This window comes from Metopolophium dirhodum, chromosome 7, assembly GCF_019925205.1.
Source record: "Metopolophium dirhodum isolate CAU chromosome 7, ASM1992520v1, whole genome shotgun sequence".
Lineage (NCBI taxonomy): Eukaryota > Metazoa > Arthropoda > Insecta > Hemiptera > Aphididae > Metopolophium > Metopolophium dirhodum.
Window position 1 is genome coordinate 9,648,449 of NC_083566.1, and position 11,713 is coordinate 9,660,161.

Genomic DNA, 11,713 nt, shown 5'->3' on the forward strand with positions numbered 1-11,713 from the left:
ATCTGTTGTATTTTATCATTACTATTATATTATCTATACATGCGGCATGAACTAAAGATAGGTTAGCTGATACACACAACATGAACAAAATGTAACAACTTTTCTGTCAACTCTCAACAGTCTACTAATAAGTAACTCATCGATCATCCATTACTCAGTAGTAAGTAATGACAAATACGTTTGTTGTCTGCCTCTGCTAAATTGCAACAATAATTTAATACTTCGATACATTATAATATACAAAAGTTGTAGTCCATCGTAACTTTTTGGACGAATACGTACTTACTTACTTGTGAGGATTATAATATATTATAATATTGTTGTATATTGTTCGATAATATTATATAAAGGATTCATTTTTTAGAACTGTAATTGCAATTAAAAAAAACATCAGTTATTGAGTGATTTTGAACAGTAGGTATGTCTGCATTTGAGTACTACGCCAAGAAGAGCATTACTGAGGACAATGTGAACCGTAAACGTAAAAACAAGAAGAAATTAAAAAAAACTCCAGTTAAAATTACTAAGACCGAAAGTGGTGATGAGAATCCAAAAAAAACCAAGATCCATGTTTTGAATAATATTTATAACCTTAACTTAAAAGATTCTTCCAAAACTGGGCAAAAATTGTTGGAATGGCTAATACATCCTAACAGTATTGACGATTTTATGAGGTAAGTGATGTGTACGTAATTTCATGTATATAATATGTATATTATATGTATATCATAATATATCCATGTGTAATAATAATAATAATATATCCTCTTATTTGTGTTAATATTTTATGATACTTAGCTAATGTAAAATTTATATAATACCTAACTATTTTTTGGTTTCACTGACAATTGGATTTTTAAGAATCGTATTATTTGATCTAATAACTGAATTAAAATGTATTTTTTCTCAGGGATCATTGGGAAAAAACCATCCTGCATGTGCCAAGAAACAGTTCTAATTACTTTTCACAATTGTTCTCTCTTACTGAACTTGATACCATTCTTCGTGAAAATAACCTTCAATATGGGACAAATGTAGATATTACATCTTATACAGACAATGTACGTGAAACACATAATCCAGTTGGCCGAGCTCATCCTCATGTTGTTTGGGATTATTACAACAACGGATGTAGTGTCCGGTTACTGAACCCTCAGCTATTCGCTCCAGAAATTTATAAATTCATGACTAATCTACAAGAATATTTTGGCTCATTAGTCGGTTGTAATGTTTACCTTACACCACCATTTTCTCAAGGTTTTGCTCCTCACTATGATGATATTGAAGCATTTGTTGTGCAAGTAGATGGTGAAAAACATTGGAGGGTTTATAAACCAAGGTAAATGATCTTAGACATTCATAGTTGATTATAATTTGTTTCATACTTTTTTATTTTTAGGAGTGAGTTTGAAACCCTGCCAAGGACTTCAAGCCGAAACTTTCATCAAAATGAAATAGGAGAACCAATTCTTGATGTAATATTAAGACCTGGAGATTTTTTGTACATGCCTAGAGGATACATTCATCAAGCTGATACTTTATTTACAGAAACACATTCTTTACATTTAACATTTTCATCATATCAACAAAATTCTATGTATGATTTTCTTCAAGTGGTAAGAAGTTGTAATTATTTACTACCTATTACTTACCTTTTTTTTTTTAATAATATTGTTTCTTCTAATTTATAAATAATACATTTTTTGATATTAATATGATTGGAGTTTATCTTTTGAAATTTACGTGGATTTGAGTTTTTGATTTTCAATTTTCAATTTAAACTTATCAACTTATACAAATTAAATTAAAGGAAATTATTTATTTTTATTTTGTTCATAATCTTACAAATTACAATTGATATCTTTTGGGGGCTCTATGTTTTTGTATTTTTTTTAAAGTAATTATTTAGAATTTGTTAAAACTAATTACATTTATTTTGTATCTTTTTTTCATATTTACAATTTTTAATAAATAAATATTGTCTAATATTAGGTACTTATTTTTTTAGAAAAATTAATAAACTGTTATTTTTAGGTAGTTAATAATTCTTTAAACAATGCTGTGAAGAATGATATATCCTATAGATCTGGATTGCCTGTTGGATACCAACATTTTGGAGGATTATGTGAATCAGAAAAATCACTTCCCCGTACTGTTCAAAGACAACAATTTGAAAATCAAATCAACCAACTTATAAGAAACTTAAAAAATCACTTAGACCTTGATCATGCTATTGACATGTTTTCATTGAAAAATTATTACACAAATTCATTGCCACCGTCAATATGCAATGGTAATTTACTTATTATTTTAAGTTGAGAAGGGCTTATTGATAATGTGAATCATATTAACTATATTTCTAGTCAAATAAAATTACAGTGTAACCCAATCTATTCACCTAAATAATTGGGTTGCAATGAAACTATAAAATAAAATAATTTTTGTATGCCATTAAAAAGCTAATTAAATATAATCAAACAAAACCTTATTTTGTACATTACATACAAATAGACACAACTATGACACAATACATTCTAAATCTTCCAACATTTTCACTTATTGTTTTGTGTTATACCTAAGTCATATTTAAATCAAACATATTATGTTTATAGTTGAAATGCTACGGACAGTTGCTAATGGTACAAGGATGTTACCTGATGGAAAAACCACAGGAGAAGAGGTAAACCTTGAAATTGCTGAAGTTAAACTTATTCGTAAAAATTGCTTTAGGTAAGACACATACTATACAAAATATTTCAAATCTATTGGTTATATTAAAAATGTTTTTTAATTTTTATATTATTGTATTAGAGACTTAGTTTCTATTTTTTTTTTTTTTAAATAATAATTTATTGGCGTGAATGTATTACGTTTAATATATTATTAATATTGATTTAAACATTTATTTTTCATTGTGATGAAAGTCATAAAAATGCTTGGATATTTTATTTAACATTTGATTATGAAAAGTATCTAATAATCTTTTAGCTTATTGTGTTCACATGTGCTATTTATTGTAATATATAATAATAAAACGTTACTATTGTAGACTGGTTGAAGAAAGCATGTTGGATGAAGAAACTGATCAAATGACAAACGAGTTGAGATTATATTATAACCTTGATAATTCTAAACAATTACATGGTAACGATTGTCAATTTGTTGTCATACCAGATGAAATGGGATTATTTGTAAAGAAACTGTTTAATATGTATCCATCTTTTATAAAAGTATCTGACTTATGCGATGACAACGAACAGGTAAATATTAATTAAGTTGCAAAAAATAAAAATTATATACATGAGTGATAGTTATTTGTTTGTTTTCATATTATTAGTTATATTAATATTGATGATGCTTCTTACAAAATTAAATATGATTTTTTTACAATTATTTTAACTAATAATAAGTTAAAGTTATGCTATTTTCTTAGTTTTTTTTTTAAATTGAAAGATTTTATTTTAACAATACATTATTCATGGTTGAGTATGACACAGTAGTTCTATTTATTATATCATCAATAGTATTTATTGAAATAATATTATGTTTTAAACATAGATAGAACATTACATCTTATCCGTGAAGAATGAATCTATACGAATTGAGGCCAAAAAGTATACCTTTATCAATTATCAATTATCTATGTAGATAATCATGCGTATAAAAATGTAAACAAACAGTTTAAATTGCTCATCTATGTTGGACCGCATTATTAATAATGAATACGTTATGTCCTATCTATGTCTTCATTATCTATGGTTTTAAAATACAATTTATACTTTATAGAGCAATTTACTAATATCACTTTTCTTCTGATTTAGACATTTTATTTTTTGGTACATATTTAGTATGTTCAATTTTTACTGGTTCAATTTAAGTACAGACCGAATTGTATAACTCAGATTTTTTTTATATTTTTATGTTATATACATTGTTTATCCTAATATTAAATTTACTTGGAAACAAAGAAATAACCCAACTACAATAATCATTAGGGGTTTGACCAAACTATTTTGTATAAATGTATCATGTCCTGGAATTAATCAATATTAATCAGTAATAGTCTAAAATTTGAATAATTACCAGCAGTATTTTGTAAAACTTAGGTTTTAACATTATTTGTACTTATACCATAACATATAATATAATATATTATAATAGTAATATAAAATACAAACATAACAAATTGTGACTTATCAAAAACTAATACCTAGATCATATAATTATATATGATCTAAGGACTAATATAATAAACTAGTTAAGTGTTATACATTAAATTTAAATTGTATAATTTTTTTTTAATGTAAATACAAAAAAAAAACAAATTGTTTAATAATAATTATTTTTTTAAACGGATATAACACTTATGTATACAAATATGTTTCAGGTTATGCAGCTTGTGAATGATTTATGGGAACGAGGATTGTTAATTACTTCAAAAAATATTACGACAATGTCTAATTAGTAATTGAAAGAAACATAACGTGTATATTAAAATTTATGTTAGAAATAATACTTAACTTACAATAAACAATACATTTTAAGAAAGTAATATATTATAATATTTTATGCATTTTGTAAATGCTTGTTCTTGGCAATCACATATTCAGTGTAGCTGAGAAATCCATCATAGTTTGTATCATCATCATACAGTATTTGATCAACTAAATCTAAAAAAAAGTTTTAGTATGTTTTATTTGTGACTAAATAAATACTTTACCTGTATAATTTTCTAAATTTGATATTTTTGTTTCCGTATCCCCATAATTTTCCATGTTATGAGCAAATGCAGACATTAGTTCTAATCCATCAAGCATTGTGTTTTTATCATAGTCATGAGCACTATATAATTAGTAAATTGATTAATTAATTCTATACAAAATATTATTTTTTATTTGTGTATGTTACCCACATGAAATATCTAAATTCTAATTCTTCATCTGTTAAATTACTATCGTCTATGTCTGGAAGTCCAAGATCCTCTTCAATGTGTCTGTTTAATTTTTAAAACCATTTATTTTTGTTACAATTGTAGACAATGCTCGTATAGGAAAAAATACAAAAGGTTGGTCAAGATTTTTAACATCTTAATTTGTAGGTATATTTTCATTAAATTGCCTTATACATGTTTATGACTAGATCGCGGATTTATATGCATTAAAAACCAACCAAATATGCGCAAAAAAATCATAAATATGTATAAATATATGCACAAAAAACAAAAATATGCATAATAAAATTATCAAAAAAATTATCGAACCCTACTATAAATACTTATCTACTTTTGTTTTTTTTTTGTACGTAGTTTTAATCTATAAGAAAAAAATACGAATCAATTTATATCAACAATGTATCCTAAAACAAATTTTAGTCTTTAAAATCTTTATCTTATGTATTTTATTACCCCGATTATTGATCTAATGTCATATTTGGGAAAACCGTTTATACCTACAAGTATACCTATTAATATATTTTAATATTAATCGAAACTATAAAAATATGATATTTTTTTCTTATAATATTATAATACTATATATTTTAAAAATGTCTAAAAAAAACATCGAAATATGCACTAAAAGATCAAATATGCTATTTAAATTGTAAAATAAGCCCTTAAAATAGAAAAATGTCAAAATATGCGCTAAAAGGTTTCATTTTTTAAATCGTCATGTCATAAAACAAATTGTGTGCTCACTTAGCATATCATACGATCAATCAGAATAAATATGCAAATGCATACAAATCCGCGCTCTACTTATTATGTAGGTACAAGCATAGACTTATAATTCTATTGTAAGTCTATGGGTACAAGTCACAGATATATAAAAATACTAGACTGCCCGACTTGGAAATTACTTCGAAGCCGAAAAAATGGCCGATATTCTCTTATCTTAGAGGTGAATATTTACATTTTTATAACATTTATAAAGATATTATTAACTTCGAAATTATTCAACAGTTATGTAAAATATGTAATAAGTATCTATTCAATTTATCATGTGAATCATATGTAGTTAACTATGTGAATATTACATACCTATTTTATAAAGATTTGTTTAAATAAATCTATTAGATAAGAGAATTTTGGCCATTTATAAATATTGTTTAATAATTTAATTAGTTATTATTACATTGAATATTGCTGTAATGAGATTTTCTTTCAAATTTCGAAAACTAACCTAACACGAATGACCCGTGAATCGTGATTAGTACGAAGAATGGATTTATATTGACTAAAACTTGTTTACTAGGTAATGACAAAAATAAATAATGTAAAGGCATAATAGACCTATAAACTAATGGACAGCGCATTTCACTCCGTCCTGTCATCAATGCACGGGAATCATATAAGAGAAAGAAAGAAGAAAAACGAAGAAAGAAAGAACATAAAGGGGATAATCATAGACGTATGAAACTAATACTGTATTTCCTCCACGTTCTCTTTTCTCTTTTACTCTATAATCTATATCGTACCCCTGACCTATCTCTCTAAGCGCTGTCCATTAGTTATAAGGTCTATGTGTAAAGGTAATCATATCGGTCGTCTGACCAAGATAAGATTTGATGGTAAATTTACGATAATTCGACAAATAACTCAATACTTATAGACGTTCATTAAATAAATACCATTTTAAATTCACAAGATTTTCAAAAATGTGATTATGCAATTATATGCATTATGTTCAAAATATGCAAAAAAAAAAGTTATTCTATTTAGTCAAAAATAACCCAAACCTTGGACATATCTACAACCAATCAATTATTTGGACTCAAGGAAAAAAACATGCAGATGCATAGAAATCCTAGGCCTATAAATAACTAGAGCGCGGATTTGTATGCATTTGCATATTTATTCTGGTTGATCGTATGATATGCTAAGTGAGCACACAATTTGTTTCATGGCATGACGATTTAAAAAATGAAACTTTTTAGCGCATATTTTGACATTTTTTTATTTTAAGGGCTTATTTTACAATTTTAATAGCATATTTCATCTTTTAGTGCATATTTCGATGTTTTTTTTTAGACATTTTTTAAATATATAGTATTGTAGTATTATAGTATTATAGGTAATAAAAGAAAAAATATCATATTTATATAGTTTCGATTAATATCATATTTTTATTGTTTTGATTAATATCAAAATATATTAATAGGTATACTCGTAGGTATAAACGGTTTTCCCAATTATGACCTTGGATCAATAATCGGGGTAATAAAATACATAATAAGATATAGATTTTAAAGATTAAAATTTGTTTTAGGATACATTGTTGATATCAATTGATTTCTATTTTTTTCTTATAGATGAAACTACTTACAAAAAAAAAAAAAAAGTAGATAAGTATTTATAGTAGGGTTCGATAATTTTTTTGCTAATTTTATTATGCATATTTATGGTTTTTTAGCGCATATTTGGTTGGTTTTTAATGCATATAAATCCGCGCTCTACTAATAAGTAATAACCTCAATACCAAATCGTAAGTTGTTTTCAATTCACTTTTTATACATTATTTTAAACTGAATTTTGTTTGAGGTAGCTTAAAACAATCAACTCTTAATTAGATTGCTGCTATTTTAATACTATTTATAGTGATTTTTTTGTCATCTTTTTTTGTGTTTATTTTGATTGGGGTCTGTTTGAGTGCTGTCTGGTACTCTAATAGTAACATATTTTATTTTACATTGTTCGTTTTTTTTAAATTACTAAAATAATAAAATTTTTTTTGTGAAAATGTTTGTTAATTTCATTAAATATCTATGTTTAACAAAAAATATTTCAAATTTGTTTGATCATAATTCGTGTATTTTTTTATTTATACAATTTAAAAGTATATACGTGGTCTGATGGTGTACTGACCTATGTTATAAATGTAGACTTTGATCGTTGGTAGTTAAGGCCGTTGGTACTAGGTAATTATTTTTAATATAATATTATTGAATAAAAAATATCAAAGGATGCAACCTCTTTTCAATGAATCAAAAAAAATAATCAAAGGTATTTGTTATTTAAAATCTTGTGTGCCAGTAAATACAAATCAGTTGGAAAAATAATAAATTGTATGTAAGTATATACTTATATGGCTTTGTTTCTTGTTGTACGCCTGTATCTTTCTATAATATGTATTATACAATTATAATTTATAATATAAAGATAAGGTAATTATATTATAATATAAGATACCTACCTACGACCTACCGTATATCTGAATAAAAAATTGAATATGCGCACACATTTCATAAATATGCAAAGAATATGTATAACAAAATGGATATTAAAAAAAAGTTAAAATTCTTTGATACTGTTCAAGTTTTTAAAGATTTAGGCTCAGATTTAGGTAGAATAGTTTATAAAGTGTTTTAAATTATTGTTATTAATTTATTGATTATTATGAAAAATAGAAATTTAATAATACCTACCTAGGTACCTAATAGTAAATTATATAATATTTAGTATTGATATTCAAACATTTATAAATTTATCCAGCCAATATTTCGATTAGCTTAAGCTCAAAATAGGTTAATATAGCTAGTTATAATAAAAATTTTTTATGTACCTACCTACTTAGTAGTTAGTACTTACGGTCTACCGTCTATGGGCTACGAGTCTACGACCTACCTACCTAATCAATCATTGAGCCAAATTTAAATTATTTTATATTTATTTAATGTTTATAATATGCTATTTTTATGCAATTATTTAAAAATGTGTAACTTATATAGGTATATTTTTATTTCAAATATGCAAAATAAAAATAAACTATAGGTATAGAATCTATGTTGACATAAATATATAATCAGAATTTATTATTCTAAGTTATTGGTTATTAAATTACCTATAGATAAGTACCTACCTACCAATTTATAGAATACTAAAGAATATGAATTTACATACAAATTTGGGCCTTGACTTATTATGACTTTATAAATAAGCATGCCAAACATTTTTAAAGAATTGGACAAAACTAAATATAACTACGCAAAATTAGAAACACCAAACAGTTTAAAAAAGGCTAACATCAAAATTTGAAACTATACCTAATCGAAATTGAAAAAAATTGTAGGTACCTAATAGGTATCAAGACTAACATTATAATAAAATATCAAACAATCAAAATAAGACTATATATTCAAAAAATTAAGAATAGGTTTATAACTTTATAAGGGTTTTAATTAATACAATAGGTAATACATAATATATAAGAACTTTGTGTAATGTCCATCAAATGTGTACCTAACGTGAAATTTGAATGACAAGGGTCCTTAAACAAAGGCCTACTAAGGTACATCGTATATCATATAACTTACTATATAAGTGTTATGAATTATGATTGTGGAAAATGAAAGGCGGATCGCGCAATCGTTACACAACATGAATCACCTATTGTAATAATAATAATAATAATAATTATTATTGTTATTATTATTATTATTGTGTATCTTATTATTATATCTATCATATTGTGTCGCCTATATTGTAATACGTATTTTACACTCGTAGTCACTGACCTCTTGTCGTGCAGTATCGGTTTGTCTTGAGTGAACTTCGTGTCGCCCATGGGCTTGGGGTGTTGGTGCTCGCGGTGGTGGCTTTCGATTCTCGGTTCGCCAGACACGGCGGCCCTCGGATGGTGCGGACCCCGTTGGAACCCGACGGCGATGCCCAGCAGCAACAGTTCGGCCAGCACCGCTCCTCTCATGTTATATATTATAATAAAATGTATAGTGCGAGTTTATCCCTTCGCCCCCGGCTCCACCGACTCCTCGTCCTCGTCGTCCTCGTCGTCTATAGTCTATATCTCCTCTTCCTGTGTGCATACGACGGGGCATTTTTTTTTTTTTATTTCTATTTTATTTCATTTCATTATCCGCTTAACGGAATAATGTTTTCGCGCGCGACAGATGCGCTGCAGCTCGGTCTTGCCCACCGCGCCCCGCACGTACGCGAGCCACCGATCTGCAAATTCGATTTACTCGGCAAGCGCACCACGGTTATTTCACGGCCGACGTGAACCCAGCGTGGTCCGATCACCACTCGTCTCCAGTGGCGTCGACGACGACAACGTTAAATCCAATAATCGGCGGGGGCCTATGTCCTGCCTGCACTTTGAGGAAAAAACCCTTTTACCCTCCCCACCATCACTCCAACACTATACTATGCCCACCACTCTACCACTCTTTCCGCGAATTGGGTTTATTACTATTATAATATAATATTGATCTGTATTCTTGCGGTGCGGCGTATATATTATGTAAATGTTGACGTGTTGCCTATATTATATATTATTATGATCTAGATTCAAGGTAATACGAGCGTAACAGAAAGAACCGACGACTCTATGTAAGTCTGTATTTAATAATATTATGTTTAACTCGCTTTTGTTATCAGTATATTTTTTAGTGCAATATAGGTATAATATTATAATGTTATACTATTAAGTATTTAACAGAAAAAATAAAGTTTTTTTTAAATATCGTATACAACAATGACACAAATGGGTTATTATTTAAGGGTGGTCAAACTCAACCGGGGTCCATGAATAACGACGGATTACTCTACCTATACGGCTATAAAGGATGATAAACCAAACATGTTCTTTCCCATTTTTCTTAAATAATGAGTTCATATAGAGTATTGATGTTAAATTCTGATTTTTGGAATTTTTAAGTCTGGACCATATTTCCAATTATAATTAAATGATGTCATGTGGCGCTTCAAATTTAGTTTTTGCAAATGAAAACCAATCTTTTTTATTGTAAATTATCTAGTAGATGATTCTCTTGAAAATATAGACACATCTAAATCAAAATTTGAACGAGTTTGTGAGTTATTAATATTTTTATACTAATAAAGATAGTCCTTGTTGATACATCAACATTTTAAAAATAGTCATCTAGCTAACAATTTACAGGGAATAACTGAACAAGGATGATATTAATTTGAAGAAAAAAAGGTGGGTAAGTGGATGTCGCTCTTCAGTAGGTTATATAAAATTTTGAATTCTATGATATAATATCAATGTATACCTATACGAAAAACGATTCTGAGTGGAGACGGGTTGTCAGTGTGGATATTTGTAAATATATAATATTTATATCGTTATTACTTATTATTTATACGGTAGCCGGTAAATTGAATTGATAATACAAAATTACAACAAAATAACTAAAATCGTTATTTTTGGTTATTTAATATGTAAAGTCGACCAAATTTGAACATAAAATAACTATAAAAAACTGTGTATTTATATTTTTGAGATTTTTTGGTTACAGAATAGGTAACCTACTTACGCGAAACCTTGTTTTAAATTTTCAATCCTTAGCTATAAAAGTTGAACATTTTATACATTTTTAACTAAAAAATAATTATTACATTTTAAAATCTTATATTTAAAAAAAAAAAATTCGTGATTTTTACGCTTTTTGTCAAAATTTGAACTTTATATGCTTATAAAAAAAATTGTGACTGGATTTTTAATATTTTTCAAATTTCATTGTAACAATATATTAAGAGCCTTGTATTACATTTTCAAGCTTTTTTACCAAACAAATACAATTTTATTGACATTTATAGAAAAAAAAACTATAAAAATAATTGAAAATTAAAATATTTTGGATATTTTATCGTGTATAGTAAATGTGAATATAAACAATCGGTGAAAGTTTTATGTATATACGGTAATTTGTTTTAGAGTTACGCCAAAACCAACAT

General features: G+C 26.7%; 2 protein-coding genes across 5 annotated transcripts; one reads left to right on the forward strand and one right to left on the reverse strand.

Moving 5' to 3' along the window:
- The first annotated feature begins 43 nt into the window (after positions 1-43).
- LOC132948086 (ribosomal oxygenase 1) lies at positions 44-4,729 on the forward strand. 4 transcript variants are annotated; one of them, XM_061018389.1, is made up of 8 exons: positions 44-160; positions 419-674; positions 911-1,339; positions 1,400-1,616; positions 2,035-2,293; positions 2,613-2,730; positions 3,050-3,260; positions 4,388-4,729. In XM_061018389.1, the coding sequence occupies exons 2-8, from the start codon at positions 421-423 to the stop codon at positions 4,463-4,465; spliced, it is 1,566 nt and encodes a 521-aa protein (XP_060874372.1). In that variant the 5' UTR covers positions 44-160; positions 419-420; the 3' UTR covers positions 4,466-4,729. The 4 variants fall into 4 exon arrangements, with proteins under 4 accessions (XP_060874372.1, XP_060874370.1, XP_060874368.1 ...); XM_061018387.1 differs by having other exon boundaries at positions 54-160; positions 416-674; XM_061018385.1 differs by having other exon boundaries at positions 97-292; positions 365-674.
- On the reverse strand, positions 4,462-11,374 carry LOC132948087 (multiple coagulation factor deficiency protein 2 homolog). The gene is made up of 4 exons (XM_061018390.1): positions 9,511-11,374; positions 4,913-4,993; positions 4,721-4,842; positions 4,462-4,670 (listed from the first exon to the last, which is right to left on the reverse strand). Exons 1-4 carry the CDS (start codon positions 9,699-9,701, stop codon positions 4,567-4,569), a joined length of 498 nt encoding a protein of 165 aa, XP_060874373.1. The 5' UTR covers positions 9,702-11,374; the 3' UTR covers positions 4,462-4,566.
- Between the last annotated feature and the right edge of the window lie 339 nt (positions 11,375-11,713).

What these genes read in the sequence shown, in the direction of transcription:
- LOC132948086 (XM_061018389.1), top strand. Translation starts at nt 421, where the DNA reads ATGTCTGCATTTGAGTACTACGCCAAGAAGAGCATTACTGAGGACAAT. An exon ending in TGGAGGGTTTATAAACCAAG is followed by an intron (nt 1,340 to 1,399) that starts GTAAATGATCTT and finishes TTTTATTTTTAG; the next exon opens with GAGTGAGTTTGAAACCCTGC. An exon ending in TATGCGATGACAACGAACAG is followed by an intron (nt 3,261 to 4,387) that starts GTAAATATTAAT and finishes AATATGTTTCAG; the next exon opens with GTTATGCAGCTTGTGAATGA.
- LOC132948087 (XM_061018390.1), bottom strand. Translation starts at nt 9,701, where the DNA reads ATGAGAGGAGCGGTGCTGGCCGAACTGTTGCTGCTGGGCATCGCCGTC. An exon ending in CCGATACTGCACGACAAGAG is followed by an intron (nt 4,994 to 9,510) that starts GTCAGTGACTAC and finishes AAAATTAAACAG; the next exon opens with ACACATTGAAGAGGATCTTG. An exon ending in TTAGAATTTAGATATTTCAT is followed by an intron (nt 4,843 to 4,912) that starts GTGGGTAACATA and finishes CTAATTATATAG; the next exon opens with TGCTCATGACTATGATAAAA.